Here is a 20,761-nt window from a genome sequence, read left to right as displayed (position 1 = left end):
CCCTCTGGGGCTTTCACCTGGGCTGCTTTTGTGCTGCTATTTTTAAGTAAGGCGAGCCCCAATTAGCTTTGATAAACTGGAGGAGCTGCAGACACCGGTGTCCATCCTTAGGGCAGTTTTCCTGCTGCATCCAGCCGGCTCGCGGGGCTTCCCTCCTTGCTTTTCCCTCCTGCTGGCCTGGCTGCATCCCGCCCGCATGCTCCGTGCTCTCCAGCCGTTGCGGTAATAAGGTCCTCATTACGCCCTAATTGGCCGTATCCTTTTTTTTTTTTTTTTTTGTTACATTCCTCGTTAGTTTGATTTAACGGAGCTGCCGCGTAACTCAGCCAGTTCTGAATTGGCATCGATTTAGTCTCCTTTCTTATTTATTTATGGGCCCATCTCTCGTGCCACCTCCTCATCCCATGCGTACGAGCAGCGAGCCCTTGGCCGGCGCTCACCTGGCCGCGGCGTTTGTCTGAGCAGCGTGGATGCTCGGAGCTGCTGCCTGGGAGAAGGGCAATAAATGCGTGGGGGCGACCCCACGCTGCTGCTGCTGCTGCGCTGGCAAAGTCCCAAAGCTGGCTTGGTTCTGGCCCTGCTGGGAAGGGACCGGGGCTGCAGATGCCGGGCACGCACCACGGCCCCCCCATGGCCCCGTGCTGCTCATGTGTGTGCTCAAATGGAGGAAGAAGCAGCTTGCCCATGGGATGCACGTTATGGGGAGCCTCGTTACTGGGAGCCTTGTTACTGGGAGCCTTGTTATGGGGAGCCTCGTGGTGTCGGTGAGTGGTGGCACGGTGCCACACCGTTCCCAGCGCTGTCACGTGCGCGTGCCCGCCCGCCTGGCTGCCTGCGCCGGGGCTCCTGGAAGGCTCTGGTGTTTGCAAACTGCTGCTTTGGTTGGATTTTTTCCTCTGATTGCTATGGAAACTGTAATTAAGCCGCGCCGGCTGCATAGCCCGAGCCACCGTCTCAGCCTGGCCCCGCGTGCCCCAGGCAGGGATGCGCCCGTCCCGCCGGCGCTGCCTGCTGCTGCCCGCCGCGCCTGGCCGATCTGTCTGTCCGGCAGTCTGTTTATCCAACTCCCTCCTCTCCCTCCATCTGGCTCCCCAGATGGGAAACAAACATCAGATTGACCCAGTTTCTTACCGGAGGGGGGGAAAAAAAAATAAAATAAGAAGTCTGCGTGGTTTGGCTGCGCTGGGAGTCAGCCCCTCTCTCGGTCTTTGGGCTACAAGGGGCAAACGACCCCACTGTGCCCCAGCCCTGCTGGAGGGAGTGAAGCCTCCTCTCCTGGAGGCCTCTGCCTCGTGGCCTCTCCCTGTCCTCCTCCTGCTCCTCTCCAGCGTCGTAATTGTAATCGGGGGAATCTCAGCCCGCCTGTTAATTGTTCTGACCTTTGCTTAAGCGGGGATCTTTTAGTGGCAGGTGAGGTATCAGCCGTGTCATTTACTATGCAAATTGAGACCATCAATTACATCCAGAAGGTCCTGCAATGTTTAATTTTCTCTCTCATCTCTCTCTTTATTGGCATCTGCAAAAACGTTGGAGCAGGAGGGCCCTGGCTTTGCTGAGCTGGAGGCTGGGAGCCCGGCAGCCGTGCGTGGGGACTCGTCCAGCTGCCAGCTTCCCTCTGTCTCTTTTAATTTTAATTAGCTGCTTTTGCAAACGTCCCATGGCTGCCTTGGGGATCACTCTGGGAGGCTTCTCCCCAGCCTGGCAGAGGGTCCCTGGGCATGGACCTGAGGAAGGAGAGGAGCTGGGCTGGGGAGCCTGGCTGCAGGGAAGGGAATAAAACTCCCTGCGGAGCTGTGCTGCTGCTGTCCCGGGGCTGAGGGACTCTGCCAGGGCTGTAGCACGTCCACGATCCACCCCAAGGGCCGTTTTGTCCAGTATTTGCCCGTTGCATGAGCAGAGCCCTTTGCACAACCCAGCCCTGAGTGCTGGGCAGGGGAGGATCCCATGGGGGGGGGGACTGGGCTCCCCGTGCTCCCCAGCCTCCAAGCAAGCTTGGTGCAGCCACTGCAGGACGTGCTCCAAGTGTGGGGTGGGTCTGGGGGGGGCCTGGGGAGCATCAGCGTCCACTGGGGCGGCTGGGTGAAGGCAAGGGGTCGGGGGCACGGGGCCGTCCCCACGGGGTGGGAGCTGGGGGTCTCAGTGCCGGGCGCTCTCTGCCTCAGGGGGTGTCTGCGTGGCCCAATCCGTCAAGATCCCGCGGGAGCCCAAGCCGGGAGAGTTCGACAAGATCATCCGCCGCCTCCTGGAGACCTCCCACGCGCGGGCCGTCATCATCTTCGCTAACGAAGACGACATCAGGTGTGGAGGGGCCGGCCGGGCCGGGAGGGGGAGGCTTTGGGAGATGGGCTGCTGGCTGCCCAATGCGAGCCCTGTGCGGGGACGTGGGGCGCGGGCTGCTGACGGCAGGAGCTGGGTGCCGTGCTGGGAGCACCCGGCTGCGTCTGCGGCGGGCGCGCGTGTGTCCGCAACGCGGCGCAGACGTGTCTGCAGCGGGGAGCAGGCGTGCCTGCGGCGCTGCGTTGCTGCCTTGGCAATGTGGCACGGACGTGGAGAGGGTGTTCCGTGCAACGCGGCGCTGATGCGTCTGCAACACGGAGAGGACGTTCCTCGCAGCGTGGCCCCTGCAACGTGGAGGGGGCGCTCCGTGCCGCGTGGCACAGGCCTGGCTGCAGCAGGGGCCACCAGAGCCGACTTCAAACTGGCCGCCTGGTGGGTTTCTGCCACGGAACAGCAGCAAGACAGAGCTCAAAGGGGGAAAAATCTGCTTTCTGTTGGCTTTGGAAGGCCCTGCTGTCACACCCCGGGCACATCACGCTGCTCACGGGCTGGGCCAGAGCTAGCGGGGTGCCTCCTCCAGGCGCTGGCTCTGCTGTGCCGTGCAGCCTCAGCCCCCCAGTGCAGATCTGGGGGGGCCTTTTGGGGACCCCTCCCCACACACCAGTGCCGCCCACTGGGTCTGCAGCCGCGCTTGGAGGTGATGAGCAGCTCCACAAGTGCAGCAACATCTTGCAGCTCCTGTTGTTTATGGAGCAGAATGATTCAGATGGAGATACCCTTGATTTCCTAAGTATCTAATTTATTAATCAGCAAACATTATGTAAATGTGGGTAAACTGCGATTTTAAATCAGTTTACATCAGATGTGCAAATGCTACGAGTTTTTTTTTTTTTTCCCTTCCTTAATAGAAATGTCTGCAAACGTGACATTTACACGGCTGTGTATTGAGAAACGGGGGATTTACCTTGCTGTGTAAATGGCAAGCCCCATTAACTGGCGTTTGTAAGCATTTACCCATCCAAACAGGATAATATCCCGTGAAGATTGGTTCCCGTACACCAGCTCGCACGGGGGGGGGTGAGCGTGGGTTTCGCCGTGGCACGGGCACAGCCGCGACGCCCACCCCGATGCCAGCTCCAGCTGCAGAGCCCCGACCCCGATGCGCTGCTGGCCCCGACCCTGCGGGGCTGAGCCACGGGGCAGGATGGGCCCGGGATGGTTTTGCTGAAATCCGTCCCCTGCTCCGTGGTGGGATGTGTCAGGAGCGTGGGGCAGCCCCGGATGAGCGTGGAGCAGCCCGTGTGTGGCTCCCTGCAGGCTCGCTGGCCCTGCAGCCCCCAGGAACGACTGCCTCTTCCCACCTCATCGCCTCCCTCTGTTCTGCGTGCGTGGTTTTTTTTCTTTTTTTTTTTTTTTTCCCTTATTACATGCTTCGAGCACCATCTGGACTTGAAGGGATCAGCTCCCGGTGTCGGGGGTGAGTCATAAAACCCGTAAACCTGCCTCCTTGCTGCAGCTGGAGATGAAACCGCCCGGGGGACCCCGCGCACGAACCCGAGGGCACGGCGAGCCCTGGGGAAGAGGGAGCGGACGGTCGGATCCGGGAGAAGTCCCCTCTGCCTCCTGGGACGTTGCGAGCTGGCTGGCACCGGTGGAGCGTGCAAGCACGTGCAGCCGAGTGCCTGGCTGCCACGGGAGGTGCTCAGTGGGACAGGCGGCAGCTCCAGCTCCCCACCGCCACTCAGCTGCGTGAACGGCACCAGTTCTGCCCAGTTTAGCTCTCGCCAGGGCACTGGCAGCGCTGGTTGGCGCTCTCCCGCTGTTTTCCACCCTGCTTGGAGCTGAGAGCCCGCGAACTCTCCAGTGCCGCTGCTTTTCCTGCCTGCTGCAGCATAACCTGATTCTTTTTTTTTTTTTTTTTCCTAATGTTGGGTAATTAAGGGAGAAATTCAATTACCAGTCAGCAAATATGCAAATAGAGTGGGAGAAGTGCCTAGGCTGGGGAGGACGGAGGGTGCGGGAGCCGAGCAGCGTGGTTTGCTCTCGTACCCTGTACGCGGTGCCTGGTGCTGATGGGGCACCGGGGGATGCCAACGGCGCCGAGCCCTGCTCCCCCCCCCCTGCCATTTTGGGGGACACGGGCACAGAGCCGGTGTCCCGACCCCGTGCCGCCGGCCAGCGCCTGCTGCTTCTCTCCACAGGAGGGTGCTGGAGGCAGCCAAAAGGGCGAACCAGACAGGACACTTCATCTGGATGGGCTCGGACAGCTGGGGCTCCAAAATCTCCCCGGTGCTGCACCTGGAGGAGGTGGCCGAGGGCTCCGTCACCATCCTGCCCAAGCGGGTCTCTGTCAAAGGTAAGTGACTGTGCTGGGGGGTTCGCTCAGCTCCCCCTGGGTTGGCTGTCCCCCCCCCCCGTGGCATCCCTTAACCACAAGGTTTCGGCTATTACAGGCTCGGCATTTTCCAGCGGGTTGTCCCCGGGGGGGGGGTGCAACCTGGCCGCGGTGCTGACAACCCGCAGCCACCCTTGCTTTGCCTGGGTGGGAGCTCGGGCACAAACCCACCGCAATCCTTCTGTTCCCAAGACCCAGCTGCCCACAGGCCCCTTCCTTCCCCTCTGCCCGGTGGCTTTTGGGCCATGCCGAGCGTCTCCCTGCCAGCCCAGAGGCTCACCCCCCTCCGTCCCCTCTTCCCCCCGGGCAGGTTTCGACCGCTACTTCTCCAGCAGGACGCTGGACAACAACCGCCGAAACATCTGGTTCGCCGAGTTTTGGGAGGAAAACTTCCACTGCAAGCTGAGCCGGCACGCGCTGAAGAAGGGCAGCAGCATCAAGAAGTGCACCAGTAAGGAGCGCGGGGGGACGCTGTGGGCACGCGTGGCTGCACCACGCGGGGTCGGCGGGGATGTGAAGGCGATGGCCGAGAGCCCAGGGCAGGCGCTGGAAACGTTTTGCTCCCTTTCCCTTTATGGCCTTTCAGCTCAGCTGTGTCCTCGCTGCTCGGGAGCTGCCAGCCCAGCTCAAGGCAGCTGCGTGGCAATGGATGCTCTGTGCGTGGCGGTCTCGGGTGTGAAGGTGGGTTTTGGACTAAGCAAGAAAGCCAGGAGGGAACGATGCTCCAGAAATGCTCTTGTCCATCCCCTACGTGCTGTCTGTGATTTAGGAGACGTGGAGTGTGCTGGGTTTGCGTGTGTGAGGCACGGTCCCTGTGCAGAGCTCCCGGGGCTGCTCCCTCTCTCGCACGTTTCTTGTACGGCTCCCTTCCCTCGGACCCGTCACCTGCAGGCACAAAGCCACCCAGATTTGGGCTGGATTCTGCATTTTTTAGCAGCATTTGGATAACTGCCTCTCCCTCATCTCATGCTTGGCAGGCGCACCGTTGTCCTGTGAAAGTCACGGAGCCGCTGGTGCGTCCTCATTCCCTTGCAAACAGCTCCCGTCTAACCCGGTCGGGCTGAACACCGGGGTGCTCCCAGAGAAATGGGGCCGACTGGTGGCGCAGGGGCAGGATCCGGCTCCTGCTTGGCCGGTGCTGGGGCCGTGGGTGTGCTGGGCATGTGCTGGGCACCCCACGGGAGGGTGCCGGGGTGCCTGGGGAGGAGCTGAGCGCCCTGGGACACGTGCTGCGGTGCTGTTTGCCCACGTCTCCTTGCAAACTGCTTCGCTGATGTGTCCTCGTGCCGCTCCGGGCAGGGAATGGGGCATCCTTGGGTGCTTCTGCCCCAGCAGAGCCCAGCGCGAGCCTCGTGGCCTCCTCCTTAAAACCTGTCGGGTGTTTTTAGCCACTTCCAGCTAAAGCAGGCTTGTCGGGATTAAGGCGGTAAACAAGGCAAGCCGGGGATCTGTCTGGCCGACGGCGCTGCTGCTGAGGCGCTGCTTGGAGGCTCGAGGAGGTGAGATGTTTGCTGAGAGATGGGAGCGATTTGCTGCCTGCCTGGCACAGGCTGAAGGCTGGTAACGCCACGGCGGCTGGCAGGCTGCGAGGCGGCGGGACGTGGGGACATTTGCACGTCCGTGTCCCCCCCCGTGCCCCCTCGGGAGGGACTTGTACGCGAGCTGTGCGCGGCCGTCGATGGGTGGATGGGCCTGGCTGTGCCTGGGAAGTCTGATTGGGAAGGGGCTGATTTTTTTAATCCCCTTTCACCGCTGTGGACTGGCGGGATGGTGCTTGTACATCCTCGCCCTTGAAGGCAACCCCCAAACGATCTGACCTGGGGACACCTCTTGGGTTTTGCGAGGGATCTCTCACACCGCAGCATCCCTCGGGAGCCTTGTGCCTATTGCGTAGGGTTTGGCAAGCCATAAGGGCAGCAAGAAAACTTGCCTGTGCCCGAACTCTTGGGTCTCTGAGAGCCCCTGATTGCATCAGGAAATCCCCAGCACCAGGAGATGCATGAGGAGGTCCTGCAAAGCGCTGATGTCTTCATCTTCATAGTAATGTAGTGTTAAAGCAAGCAATATTTCAAGCCTGAGGTATTAGTGGAGGCAGCTGAAACCATGACATGGCAAATGTCCTAGGAGCTGTCTTTAAATTATCGGAATTTGTCAGGAAATAAATTATCTCCTGAACATTTGCTTGGCGGATTAACAGAGAGGGGAACTAATGCAGGACCTGAAGTAAATAACCTGCCTGCACGGTGCCATGCGTGCCTGCTTTGCGAGATTTATGCAAATGCCCCACGTAGGGTGGTTTTGTAGAAGGAGTTATATGGGTTTTCTCCGTGAGCTTCTGGTTTGTGTAGAACACAAAATGCACAGGGAAATGCCAGCTTTTAGGTGCTTTGCATCCCCAAACAGGAGCCAAAAAGCTCCCTCACCAAACAGGACAGTGCATCGCTCTGGTTGGCGCCTGGGAGAGCTGGAAGATGGTGGGAGTGTGTGTGTGGGGGGGGTACACGGTTTTGGGGCGATTCCTGCAGTCCCTAAGAGCAGCCCTGCAGCATTTGTGCACTCCTGTCCCTGTGCCACCCTGCTGGGAGCAGGATCTGCCAAGCTTTTTCCGGAAAGCTAATTAATTGCCTTCGTTTAATGGGGCTGGATGGTAGCTGTGCTTTGAAACAGGGCTGGAGATTCCAGGCTGCTGGTGGATGCAGCGCAGCAACGCGGGCGGAGGGGAGAGGGCTTTGGTTTGGTTTTCCTTCTGTGCTTGCAATGCCTCATATTCTTTTCCCTGGTTTGCTCCTCTCCAGTCTCTGCCCAATATGGGGTGATTTTTTTTTTGGTGGGACTGGCAGTTCTCCGACATAGTGTGTCCCAGCTGGGCCGACAGGGGAGGATTTGCCCCATTTGCACGTTCGTTAAGATGAAGAAATGCTGCTGTTGGGTAGGGCTGGGCAGGGATGGGTGATGCCTCTGCGTTCCTTAAAACCCACAGCTGCTCCAAACTGGCACCTCCAGCTTTGGTGCTGAGGTGCCCAGGGGGGCTCGTGGGGCTCTGGGGGTAACTGGGAGGCAACATCACCCTAATTTTCTCCGGAGCAGAACTGTGAGTGGTTTTGATTCACTCCTGCTGAAAGCCGGTGCCGGCGATGTGATTGGAGTTGCTGCTGATTTTGTCTCATCCCGCTGGAGAAGATAGCCACTGCCATCCTCGGAGGGATGCCCATGAAGGCTCCTCACCCACTTGAGAATTAATTACCAGCCCTGTAGAACGATGCACGACCCTGCTATTATAATCAGCAGGGTCACATCCCTTTTGCAGCCCTAATCTACTGAGAGCTTCACGGAGATTTATTGTCTCCGCATCGCGAACGTGCCGTCACGAGCCTCAGCATCCTGCTCCACCTCGTCCCCTCTCCACGCCAGCCTAATTCCCGCTGCAGTGGGTGGGCTCCTGGGGGCAGCAGCAGGGCTGGGATGCCCCCAGGGGCTCAGCACCTGTGTGCAGTCTGTAACACCCTTTTTTTTTTTAACGGGTAATTATCTTGACAAGACAGAGTGGCTTGTCTGCGCGCTGAGATGAATGCGGGGAAGGGCCCTAAGTTGAGGGAGAAGATTAATAGCCCCTGTCAATAACGTGGAAGAAAGGATAACTTGACGGGTTTCGCATGAGTAATCTCCACGTAGTCCAAAAGCATTTTTATAACTTTGAAGGATGGGCTATAAATTCCCCTCCTTGATATCATCTTTTCTTGTTGGTCAGTTCGCTATCAATTTGCTTTAATGTGCTGTCGGCTGTGCCTCTGCGTCCGGCCCGGGGACTTGGGGGATGCTGTCCTGCCCGCTTGGAGGAGCCAGGATTAATTCTGGATGCCCTCAGATAGCTTTCCAGGATGCTTGTGCCTCTTTGGAGCAGCTCAAGCTTTTGGGAAAGCTCTTCAATCCGCAGTGCCCCGTGGGCACCTGTCCATGCCACAGAAGTTTTGGCTCCCTGATGCAGCATCACCCCGCGGCAGATACTTTCTTAGCTGTAATTAACAGCGTGCTACATTAATCGGTGTCTTTTGCTAAATGATGAACACGTTTCCAGCCCCATTAAGGGTGGTTACGACAGGAGAGACAGGCAGCTGTTGCTGGTAATTATCGTGTCCTTGCAGCATCCTGCAAATGGGGCCAACCGGGGCTGCGGGGTCTGCAAGGAGCGGGGCTGGTGGGGGGGTACACGAGGGGCACAGAGCGATGGGGGCTTCGGGAACATGACAGGGGACATGCAGCCGGTGTTGGAGATTGCCTGGATGGTCCCTTGGTGCTTGCTGGGAGCACCCAGCAAGATGAACGAGGGCAACGGGGGGGTGAGGGTGGGATGGGAGTCACAGCCCAGCTGGGTGCCGGCCCTGGGAGCTGGTGAGTGTGTCCCAGGAGTGCGGGGCGTCCTGGGATGTGACATCCTGGGGGCTCTCACTTCCAAGCCGTGTTTTGCCAGCACCCATGTGTTGAGAACCGAGCTGCAGGGAGGAGGCGTGGATGTTTTCCCCGTGGGTCTTTCTTGGCTGCGCACCGCTCCCCTCCTGCCCCGTGAGCCCAGCTCCAGTACCCGAAACACCCTTCGAGGTGTGCCCAGAGGGGCTGGGTGAGAACCTCAGCATCCCCAGCAGCGCCTCCCAGCCCCCCTGGACCAGGGACGCTGGCGGCAGGAGGGCTTTCAGCTGGAGGCCAGGCTTGAGCCTGAGCCCTGCAGTGCAAATGCAGCCGATGCCTTGGGCCGGCACCAGGAATTACAGCTGCCGTGTGGGTTTTGCTTCAGGAAGAGTTTGGGGTGGTTTGAGACACGTTTCTGCCCTGCTGCTCCTCCTTGGGGGATGGCTAGGTGGTGTAAGCTTCCCACTGGGAAAGGCACCCCGTCTGCCTGACGGGTTTGTAATTTGGGGGATGGGGTTGGAGTTTCCATCTGCTTCAGCCCTGGGGATAGGAAGGTTTGTCTGCAAGGGTTTGGCTGCAGCAGAAATATCCCCGGGGTGAGCGGCTGGGGCGGCGGGGTGGCGGCAGCCCTGCTCTCGGTGTGTTCGCAGACAGGGAGCGGATCGGCCAGGACTCCTCGTACGAGCAGGAGGGCAAGGTGCAGTTCGTCATCGACGCCGTCTACGCCATGGGGCACGCTCTGCACAACATGCACAAGAACCTGTGTCCTGGCAAGGTGGGGCTGTGCCCCAGGATGGACCCGGTGGACGGCGTGGAGCTGCTCAAGTACATCCGCAGCGTCAACTTCTCAGGTCTGTCCGTACCTGGGGCTGGCGGGAGTCAGTCCTGCTGGGCTGGGTGTCCTGGGTTGTCCCCCGCCGTGGGTACCCACACAGCAGCACCCACAATTTAGGTCCTGCCTGCGCCCTGCAGTCCCGCCTGCTGCCCGTGCTGCTGCCTTGCACCGTGGCTGGCAGAGGTCCCACGGCATCACGCTGCTGTGCCCTTGTCTGTCCTCAGATCTCTGGAAACACATCTTTTCCTCTGCTCTATCTCTTTAATAAACATTCTCTGTCTTGTCCTCCTTATTACTTCTATTTATCTCCTGTCCGTGATCTCCTCTGCAGTGTCTCTTTTATTTATTTTTCCCTCCTGCTTGATTTTTCTCTTCCCTCCTTTTATTAGTGTTTATCTGTTGATTTAACATTAAAGCTCTTTTTTCCCCCCTTTTGAGAAAGAAACAGTGCAATGGCCGGCGTAACAGCACGCTGCACGTGGCATCGCAGCGAGCTGCGGCTCCTGGTGAGGGCCAGTGGGTTGATCCCCATAGGGGGTCCCTGTGCCAGCTCAGGTGTGGGGTTGGGTTTGTTTTCCATAATTACTTCCTCCACCCCGTGCTCGTGCTGGCACTGTTCTGGCAGCTTGCTGCAGCTTGCGGCAGTCCCAGCAGTGAGAAGCCCCGTGCCGAGGGGGAATGTTGGGAACGTTGGGCCCTTGGGTGCTGTCACCCAGGGCGCACCGTGGTGCTGGGCGCTCCGGGTGCTGAGCCCTCCATCACTTGCAGGCATTGCTGGGACTCCGGTGACCTTCAATGAGAACGGAGATGCGCCAGGGCGTTATGACATCTACCAGTACCAGATCAGGAACTCCACTCCTGAGTACAAAGTCATCGGGCAATGGACCGACCACCTCCACCTGAAGGTAAGGCTGGGGGCTGGCCGCGTCCCGTCCCTGGCGAGGGAATGTCCCACGGTATTTCCCGTGCACCAGTCCTGTAGGAAACTCACCTGAGGCTCAGGGATGCGAAGTCAGGCAGCCAGACCTGGGGGCGTCAGGGGCACACGCGTGTGGTTCAGCCACGGTGACGTGCCACCAGCGTGTGGCCATGCCCTGCTGGCACGGGGCCTCTGGGCGTCCGACTCCACGGCTCTGATAAGGGAAGGAGAAGCAAAAGCAGAGCAGAGGGGCTTTGCTCTGGGTGTTTTGAATCCCCCACGTTTCCCAAAAGGCCGACGGGGAGCTTCAGCACCCCCCTCTCTCCATGCTGGGTAGGGCTGGGGGTGTACTGATGGGGCGAGGGGATGCATCCACGCCTGGCTTGAGCATCAGTGGGGTCAGTGCCGTCTCACCCCGCAGGTAGAGAACATGCTGTGGCCCGGGGGTGGGAGCCAGCTCCCCAGCTCCATCTGCAGCCTGCCCTGCAAGCCAGGAGAGAGGAAGAAGCTGGTGAAAGGCATCCCCTGCTGCTGGCACTGCGAGCGCTGCGATGGCTACCAGTACCAGCTGGACGAGTTTCACTGCAAGAGGTGCCACTTCAACGAACGCCCCAACGAGAACCACACCAGCTGCACCCCCATCCCCATCATCAAGCTGGAGTGGAGCTCGCCCTGGGCCGTGGTGCCCGTCTTCATCGCCATCGTGGGCATCATTGCCACCCTCTTCGTGGTGGTCACCTTTGTGCGCTACAACGATACGCCCATCGTCAAGGCGTCGGGGCGGGAGCTCAGCTACGTCCTGTTGACGGGCATCTTCCTCTGCTACGCCACCACCTTCCTCATGATCGCCGAGCCCGACCTGAGCACCTGCTCCTTGCGACGCATCTTCCTCGGGCTCGGCATGAGCATCAGCTACGCCGCCCTGCTCACCAAGACCAACCGCATCTACCGCATCTTCGAGCAGGGCAAGAAGTCGGTGAGTGCTCCCCGGTTCATCAGCCCCGCTTCCCAGCTGGTCATCACCTTCAGCCTCATCTCGCTGCAGCTCGTGGGTGTCTGCATCTGGTTCATCGTGGACCCGTCCCACTCTGTCATTGACTACGAGGACCAGCGGACTACAAACCCCCACTTTGCTCGGGGCATCCTCAAATGTGACATTTCGGACCTCTCCCTCATCTGTTTGCTTGGGTACAGCATGCTTCTCATGGTCACCTGCACTGTGTATGCTATTAAGACCCGCGGGGTCCCGGAGACCTTTAACGAAGCCAAACCCATTGGGTTCACCATGTACACTACTTGCATTGTGTGGTTAGCCTTCATCCCTATATTTTTTGGGACGTCGCAGTCGGCAGAAAAGGTAAGGGAGGCGGAGGGGAGTGGTTTGGCTGGCGGCCCCGTGGGCTGCCAGGAAGGGGGCTGCGAGGGGCTGGCGTGTCCTGAGCGAGGAGGGGTGCTGCTCCGCGGCCCTGCCAGCTTGGAAATCGTGGTGAGAAGCATTGAGCTGAAACCTCTTGCTCCACTAGGAAGCAGAGGCTCCTGCCTCCAACCCTCCAGTCTTGCTTTTCCTTTTCCAGATTTTTTTTTTTGTGTGTGTGTGTCCTCCCCCTCTCCTCCCTGTCTTTCCTGGTTCATTTCTTCTCTCCCTCCCATTTTCTGCGTCCTGTTGTCCCTGCTGCCCCTCCCCGAGCAGGGCTGCTGCTGGGTGGAGGGGACGGGTCCCTGGGGCAGCTGGGGACCACGTGGGCAGATCCAGGACCCCAGTGTCATTAGCACCATGGAAAAGAAACCCTGAGGAGTACCCAGCCAGCTGCTTGCCCTTGTGCCAAATGGAGAGATGGAGATGCTCTTTGAAATCCCAGAGAGCTGGGGGCGAGGGAAAGGGCGGAGCAGGCTCCTGAGCTATTCCCCTCTTTCCCTGGGGCACCTGGCAGCCTTCTCACTCAATTTGCTGCAATTTTAATTAATACCCGTGTTTGGCAACACAGCACCCGCAACGAGTTCCTCATTGTGGCTGCGGCACAGAAGGTGAGGGGACCTGCAGCGGGGCGCAGCAAGGATCTGTCCTGGGGGGCTGTGCTGCCACTGGGGGCTTTGGGGAGCCAGTGCTCCTCGGGACCTGCTGCAGCTCTGAATCCCGCTCGTGTAGACGAGCACAGGATGGATGATCCCAGCAGTGGATCTGTGCTGGGGACCCACCAGTCTGCTTGCCACCCTCCCTGTCCCTGGCTGCCCGTGCTGGGCGCAGGGCGTGCTGCCGGTGCCAGTACCCACGGGAGCAGCGCCAGCCCGGATGAAACGTGTGCTCAAGTGAGAATGAGTGAGAACAAAGGAAAAAAAAAAAAATCTCATGAATGAGACCAAAATCCCCTTTGCCTGCCAGACAAAATGAGAATCGAAAATCGCATTTATGTTAAATGCGAGCAGCTCGTGCCTGCCAGCCTGGCACTGCCTGTGACACATAAGCCTTGGTGCTGCTATTCCTAAAAATCCCTGGCATCAACATCCTCAGGGTGACCACCACTCGGATTCCCCCTCTGGACCCATTGCAACTGGGGTAATTCCCTCTCGAGTGTGTCCACACCGATGCCGAGCTGCTGAAGCTGTGGATTTTGGAAACGCCTATTGTAAGAGGGTTTGCTTGCTGGCAAAGACCAGAAGGCCTTTTGGTGGGGACACCAGAGTTTCACTCGTCCCAGAGAGCTGCTTCTGCTCAGAGCATCAGACTCTGGGATCCTGAGTCTGTACACAAACCTTGAACCTTGCCTCGACCAAAAAATCGCTACCAAGCCAGCCTGCTCCAGCTAGAAGTGTGAAGGAGAATTAAAGGAAATAAATGGAGCCTTTTGCAGCATTTCCATTTTGATGAGATGGCAGGGGAGATACTAACAAGAAAGCAGGTTTTTTAAGAAATTATTGCAAAACAAAAGCTCCCTTAAAGCCACCTTAATGTGCTCGGCATACTGTGGGTAATAAAGATGGAAATGATAATGATTGTAGATTATGCGCAAGGTTGCTCACCTCTTCACTGCAGCTTGTCATGGGATAATTTAGGGCTGCCGAAAGCTGGCTGTCAAGCAGCAATTCGACAATAGGCTGTGCCTCACTTCGGGGGCTTGTAATGTGCAGGGCTTCTCTGTTATTAGGCTGCTAACAAGCTGATTAGAGGCGGAAAAAGTGATGTTCCCAGCTCCCCTTGGACACAGCGCTCTTTCTCAATGCTTGCTGCTGCTGTGGCGGCCGCTGAGCAGTCCCAGGAAGGGCTGGCGGTGTTTTGGCTCGGCACAAGGACGTCCTGCCGGGGGGTGCCAGCTTGGGGCATCCCCGGGACAGGCCACAGAGATGGATGTGCCCAGAGGGGCAGCTGGAGGAATCGGGTGTTTGCTCGCTGCCAGCTGTGATGCTTTAGCTGCTGGTTCATGGTCTTGGGGAGAAAAAGGTGAAAAAGGTGGTGTTGTGCAGCCCGTACAGGGCTCTGGCTTGGAGCACGTTGCTGGGATGAAAATTAGGAGTGTTTGCACTGGCACGGCCCTGCAGCGGTGCTGGCATTGCCCGGGATGCTCAGCAGGAGCCCCCTCCTCTGCCCCGGTGCTGCCGGGACTTGGGCCCCGTGGGGGGCTCAGCACACCTGGAGGACGAGCTGGGAGCGCTGCCTGGGGCCCCGTAGTCCTCACGGAGCATGGCAGGCATTTTGCTTGAGGCTGGGGGATGACACGGGGCAGCCCCGCAGCACCCAGCACCTCTGCATGACCCCCGTGGCCAAGGCTGCCTTGTGGCGTGGGGCAGCAGGACGAAAATCCCCATTTTTTCTGGCATTTCCCTTCACCTCGTGCCTACAACTTTGCATGGAGGTGGCATATTATTATAACAAGTCCCCCAAGCCTTTGCTCAGAAAGAACCTCTTATCCCCGCCGATCCCAGCGGATTACAGAAATAGCAATAACAGAGGATCTAAAGAAAGAGACAATTTCCTGCACTGATAAGGCAGCAGCCGAACAGCGGTGTCATTGTCTGGCTCTCTGTTTATCACATTTGCTTTCAGCGAGGGAGAGAGGACAAATGAGAAGCGTCCAGCGGTTTGCTTGGCGCTGCTGGGGAAGGGACGGGCGGGTTTTCCCTTCCCCGGCACCCGCCGAAAATGCAGGAGTCGATGCTGCGAGCGCGGCTTGCTCGGCTGCTTGCCCTGCTCGGCGCCGTAGCAGCATCCTGAGGGAGAAGTGGGCAGCGTTCTCTGCTCCTCGCCACCCCGCCGAGCAGCAGGTCCTGCTGAGGCGGAGACGTCGCGTCCTCTGCCGCCGCAGCTCACGCTTCAGAGGGCTCTGGAGGCTGCTCAAGTGCCATTAACGGGGGGGGCGAAGCGGGGCCCCGGGTTGGAAGCCAATTGTGGGAGTGGGAACCGAAACGGTGAGAAATGGTCGTTTTCTGGCGTATCGGGAGGTTAACCGTGAAGTGCTCCGTCGTCGCGTTTGGACTCCAGGCTAAAAATATTCCTCTGCGGGCCAAGAAGGGGCTTGCTGTGACGTGATGCCGAGCTGGCCGTGCTACCAAAACCAGGTAGTTTGGCGCCAGCTACCAAAACCAGGGCAGTTTCTGCCAAATGGCTCATTGGGCTGAAGGTAGCTGCGGTGGCCCTGCGAGACCCCAGAGGTGCTGGGGGGGGTCTGGGGGGTCTTGGCAGAGGGAAGCCCCCGGCTGTGCTGGGGACGTGGCCCCGGCTGGGAGCGTGCACGGAGATGTCAGGCGTGAGCTCGGCTGCTTCCCCTCTCCACCGAAACGCCTCTGAGTCTCGAGGCATGGGTGGGAGTGTGCAGAGGCAGAAAATACGGGAACTGCGAAGCGAGGCTCCTCCAAAAGGCATCTGCTGAGGAGCAAGAGTGTGGGGGGGCGGCGGGGGGCTGCTGAGCCTCGGCTGTGCCCCGCAGCAGGGTCGGGGGCGTTGCGCCGAGCTTTGCTGGTCCCCAAGGCAGGGGTCGGGGGGGCCTGGAGCTGGTGTCCCCGTGCTGCCCTCGCTGCCAGCGAGCCTGGCCCTGGGTGCTTGCAGAAAAGTCGGGAGAGCTTCAGCCAAAAAAAGAATTCAGCCAAGAAGAGAAGCAAGGGGTTGGGGGGAAGGAGAAAAAAGAGAGAGAGAGAGAAAAAAAAAAAAAAAAAAGAGGAGATATTCTGGCACAGAGAGATGTTTTGACTTTTCCTGATGAAGTGACATTTTTATTTCTAAAATCTGCCTAACTTGACTCTGTGTGCACATAGAGAGAAGGTGGAACAAACAAACCAGCGCATGTGACAGCAATAGGTTTTATTCTGGGGACAAACCAAACTTCTTGGCTGACTCAGACTGAGCTTTGTTGCTTTTTTCTTTTGGGTCAGGTCAGAACACTCTGAGGGCTGCGCGTTGGCTTTTGAAGGGGGAGAACAAAGCAAAATCTTTCTCTGCATGGTTGCGCCCAGGTCCTGCAGGCCCTGGGGTGGGACAAGAGCCCAGGCCAGGAGCTGCGGCTTTGCCCCAGCTCTCACTCCCAGGACAGAGCTGCCTCCACGCACCTTCTCCCTGCAGAGCCCGGTAGCCCCTCTGTGCTCAGCTTCTGTCCCCCGCCACCTTCTTGCTCCACAGACTCCAGGAAAGGAGCCTGAGCTTGAATGCATGCAGCGGGGGAGCCGGGGGCCCCCTGCCCGCACCAGCTCTGCAGCTCTGCACCAAATTCCACCCGAGGAATAACTCCAGAAGAAACCCCGGCCGCCAAGCAGCTACGGGATAACGTTCAGAAACTGCTTTAAGCCTCCTTGTTAGCAATCTGTGAATCCGCCCCGGCGTCTGGGCGCAGCTGGAATAAAAAATAATGGTGTGTGCACAGGCACGAGGAGACCCAGAGCCCTCTCCCTGCTCAGCCAGGAGAGGCCCCGCCACGTGAGCCACGAGCTGTGGGAGAGGGTGCTGGAGAGGACAGGGCCTGGAGCTGGGAGCGGGGATGCTGGCGGAGAGAGGATGGGCGAGAGGTGGGGATGGGAGGAGGGAGGGGGGGGGTCCCTTCGCCTCCTGTTGCTGCCTGCTTCAGATGCCCCCGGCTTGCGAGGAGACTGCCAAGCGCTTTCCATAGAGAAATGGATTATTCTACAGTCAGATTAATGGGCTTTCATTTCGCAAAACATCTGTCACTGTTAGTCCTGGACGGTGAGCGTGAAATTAGTTTTGACTGCAGAAAGGCAGCGTCGGTGTGCAATATGTGACTTACATGACAACGGTCCGGGAGCCAGCTGGGGGACGGGGATTACCTGTTGGAAGGGGACGGGGGTGCACGGGATGCTCCGTGGCTGCGGTGTCCTCGCTGTGCTCATCACCACGGCGCTGGAGCTCCTGCCCCGCAGCTGGTGGGGCGTGCTGTGGGTGCTGGGGAGCAGGGGGAAGGTCAGGAGGGCGCGTGGACCCTGTCGTTGGGGGTGTTTGTAAGCTGGGAGGCCGGCAACTTGCTGGGGGGAGGCTCCTGCAGAGCAAGGGCTTGGTGCAGGGAGGCTGTGCCAGGGGCCCAAAATGCGGGTTGGGCGCCAGCATGGTATTTCCCCACATTTGCAGGTGTGGAAAGAGCAAAAGTAGAGCAGCAGGCTTCTCCACGTGTACTTTGCCTTGGCCCATGCAACAATCTGAGCCTGATGTTTAAGGTCCAACACTGCCCAAATGTCCGGTCCTGCCTCCCCGCTCCATTTATTTAACCCCAAGTTTGCACAGTCCCCTGCTCCTCCCCTCCTTTCCCAGCCGATCACTTCCCTCCTCATCCTTGTGAGCTGAGCTCGTGCCCTTTTGTCTCGCAGATGTACATCCAGACCACGACGCTCACCATCTCGGTGAGTCTGAGTGCCTCAGTGTCCCTGGGCATGCTCTACATGCCCAAGGTGTACATCATCCTCTTCCACCCGGAGCAGAACGTCCCCAAGCGCAAGCGGAGCCTGAAGGCGGTGGTAACGGCGGCCACCATGTCCAACAAGTTCTCCCAGAAGGGAGGCTTCCGCCCCAACGGAGAGGCCAAATCAGAGCTGTGCGAAAATCTGGAAACACAAGGTAATGTGGTTCCTGGTGGGGGGAGCGGGTCCTGCCAGGAGGCCCAAAGCCCTGGCTGGCCGGCAGGCTGCAGCTGGGCTGTCCTGTGCTGCATGGGCTCAGGCGGTGCTGGCAGCGCAGGGAGGTGTCAGAGCCCCCCTGCCATCCTCCAGCAGTGAGGACAGCATGGGGAGGGCCGTGTCCAACGTCATGGGGACCGCTGTGCTCCCTGAGGATGGTGGTGGGCTCCGGTTATCTGCAACGGGAGGGCAACTGTCCTGTCCATGGGCAGGGCAGATTTCCCCTCCGTTAATTTATTTCCACCCAAGAAGCGTATTTTTTCATCACCATAGCCACGTGGGTGAGACAGGATGTGTCCTGCCTACTCCCTCCAGATGTTCTGCAAGCCCACGTGTGCTGTCCCGTGGGAAATGCTGATGGGTGGCTGGAATGGGAAATCACACAATCATTAGGGTTGGAAAAGACCTCCAAGATCATCTGGTCCTACCACCACTGTCACCCACTGAACCCTGTCCCCAAGCACCACGTCCAACCTCTCCTTGAACACCCCCAGGGATGGAGACTCCCCCACCTCCCTGGGCAACCCGTCCCAGTGCCTGACTGCTCTGCAGGCACCTCCCCTCTGCTGCCCTCAGCATTTTTCTCCCCCTCAGGACTTGTAGCAGGAGCCCCCGAGGCTGATACGTGCCAGGAGCAGGGAGAGCTGAGCCTCCCATCTGCCGCGTCTCCGGCTCTGATGTGTCTCGCATAGGGATTACGGGAGCTGGGTGTGCAGCGGCGTGCCAAGGCTGCAAGCTGGGCGCAGCATCGCTGCCAGGGTGGGAGGCACGGAGGGTCTGTTCGTCGCCCTGTCACTGGTGGGTCACGGATCCTGAAATAAACGGCAGAATAAATAATTCGCAGGGCTTTGATACGGGCAGATTGGCTATGAAAACATCGCAGCTAACAAATAGCTCTGTCAGCTCTAATTTCTTACGGCCTACCTAATTGTTAGCTGGGAAAACCAGGCTGAAATCTCCAGCAAGGTTCATTTGTCAGCAAGGCACCGAGGTGGGCGCAGAGCGCTGCGAGGGGGAGCTGCTGGCGTCTTCGCCCTCCCGTGTGGATGGTAGAGCCCACTGGGCTCGTAAAGGATGCATTTGTGCCGCCTGTGGTGTCCTGACCTCTGTGCCTCGCTCCATGTCCTTGGCTGGAGGTGTCTGTGTGCCTGCTGAGCCCCGTGGTCTGTGGGGACCTGGGGGCAAGGTCTCTTTGAGCATCGCGCCCAGCCGGAGCACCGAGAGGAGCCAGGGCGCTGCAAGGAGCCACCTCCTCTCCCTGACCTGTGGCTGCCACTAAAAGCAAGTGACACGCTGCCGCCCCGCAGCCCAAGGGCAGCAGCACAGCCCTGCAGGGAGCAGGAGGAGTTATTGTTATCGGGCGTTTTCCTGGCTCTGCCAGGCTCTTGCAGGACTGGGGCAAGAGGAGGTGTTGGGAGTGTGGAGCATCTGTGGACAAACGTCCAGCTTGAGGGAAGGGAATGGGAATACGAGGCTGCATCCTGGGGCTCGTGGCACTTCCCGGGGTCTCCCCTCGTGGTGATCTGTCTTCAGAGAGCCCCCAGGGGCTCAGCTCCTCTGGCACAGCTCAGGGTCCTCACAGGGACCGTCCCCAGTGCCAGGGCTGGCCGGCTCCACGAGCAAACGCCAAGCCATGTCCCCACCAGCGTCTCCCTGGCCAGATGGGGGGGCACGGGATGGGAGCCAGAAAGGGCGGGCAGATTTTGTCACCCAGTACACGTGAGGCTTGTCTCTCTTTCCAGCGCTGGCTACCAAGCAGACCTACGTCAGCTACAGCAACCACGCCATTTAACTCCAGGGATCGCAACCGCCCAGCACGGAGGGAGGCCGCGGCTGCCGCGAAGTGGGGGGGAGCTGAGCCGCATCCCTCGTGGCACGGCGCTGCGGGGGAGTGGGGTGGGACAGGGAGGTGGCAGCGGGGTCCTGCTCCTGGACGGGCTGGGGGCAGAGCTCCTGGGGACGATGATGTTCAACAGCAGCAAAAAAAAAACAAAAAACAACAACAAACAAATAAAAAATAAACCACCGACCACCGTGATGATGATGCATGCCTCCCCACGGAGGAAGAGGAACGGTTGAGCAAGGGGGACGAAGTGTGGGGAAGAGCTGATGGACTGCAGCAAGGCTTTGTTTATTTTTTCTGTATCTTGGCAAAAAAAAAAAAAAGAAAAAACAAGAAAACAAAAAATGACCCAACATTTTCCCTTTTCTGGAATTTGTGAGATTGTTTGTGGTTGTGCAGCACCTTCTGTTTTCTTTCTTTTTTTTTTTAACCCTCATTTTCTTTTGTTTCTGTCTTCCTCTGTCCCTCTTCACTCTCCCTTATCCTACCAAATTCTATATGTTGCAAAAAGGAAAAATAAATAAAAATACATAAAATTTAAATAAAAAAGAGACAACGAAATAAAATAAAATAAAACCTAGACTGTGTTCAAAGTGCTGATTTCTATAGGTGGTTAATTAATGTACGTGATGATCATATGGATTGAAATATGTCTGCTTTATGTACTGACCAGTCAAAAAAAAAAAAAAAACAAAAAGAAAAAATACAAAGTTCAGTGCCTGGATGTTTATGAATTATTCGATGACTGTGTAGAGCATGATCATTTTTATACGAGGAGATTTCTAATAAAAGACCATGGTTTTGCACTCGGCGTTTGCTGTCTCTTGGTGCCTGTTCAGTCCAGCCCCCAGGAGGTGACTTGGTTTCGGACAATGGGGAAGGTTCTGGTGGCCGAGCACTCCCAGGCAGGATGGGCTCAGCACCCTTCCCCTCCAGGTCATCCCACTGCGTGCAGGTCCTCGCGAGGGGCCGGGACAGGGCCAG

General features: G+C 58.5%; 1 protein-coding gene across 3 annotated transcripts in view; it reads left to right on the top strand.

Annotated features, from left to right (window-relative positions):
- Nucleotides 1–20,519, top strand: part of GRM4 (glutamate metabotropic receptor 4) — a 45,376-nt gene extending 24,857 nt beyond the window's left edge. For 2 of the 3 annotated variants that reach the window (XM_066982986.1, XM_048053700.2), the window contains 8 exons: nucleotides 2,163–2,298; nucleotides 4,479–4,633; nucleotides 4,983–5,123; nucleotides 9,727–9,927; nucleotides 10,680–10,816; nucleotides 11,252–12,187; nucleotides 17,629–17,875; nucleotides 19,677–20,519. In XM_066982986.1, coding sequence (XP_066839087.1) covers nucleotides 2,163–2,298; nucleotides 4,479–4,633; nucleotides 4,983–5,123; nucleotides 9,727–9,927; nucleotides 10,680–10,816; nucleotides 11,252–12,187; nucleotides 17,629–17,875; nucleotides 19,677–19,726 — 2,003 coding nt within the window. In that variant the 3' untranslated portion in view covers nucleotides 19,727–20,519. Of the gene's footprint in view, nucleotides 1–394; nucleotides 765–2,162; nucleotides 2,299–4,478; nucleotides 4,634–4,982; nucleotides 5,124–9,726; nucleotides 9,928–10,679; nucleotides 10,817–11,251; nucleotides 12,188–17,628; nucleotides 17,876–19,676 lie in introns of those variants that run through there. The other variant, XM_048053699.2, reaches the window with a different exon arrangement.
- The last annotated feature ends 242 nt before the right edge of the window (nucleotides 20,520–20,761 follow it).

The sequence above is a fragment of the Anser cygnoides genome, chromosome 25, assembly GCF_040182565.1.
Source record: "Anser cygnoides isolate HZ-2024a breed goose chromosome 25, Taihu_goose_T2T_genome, whole genome shotgun sequence".
NCBI lineage: Eukaryota > Metazoa > Chordata > Aves > Anseriformes > Anatidae > Anser > Anser cygnoides.
The sequence above is the reverse complement of the archived record's forward strand: the minus strand, read 5'-3'. Positions and strand labels throughout refer to the sequence as shown.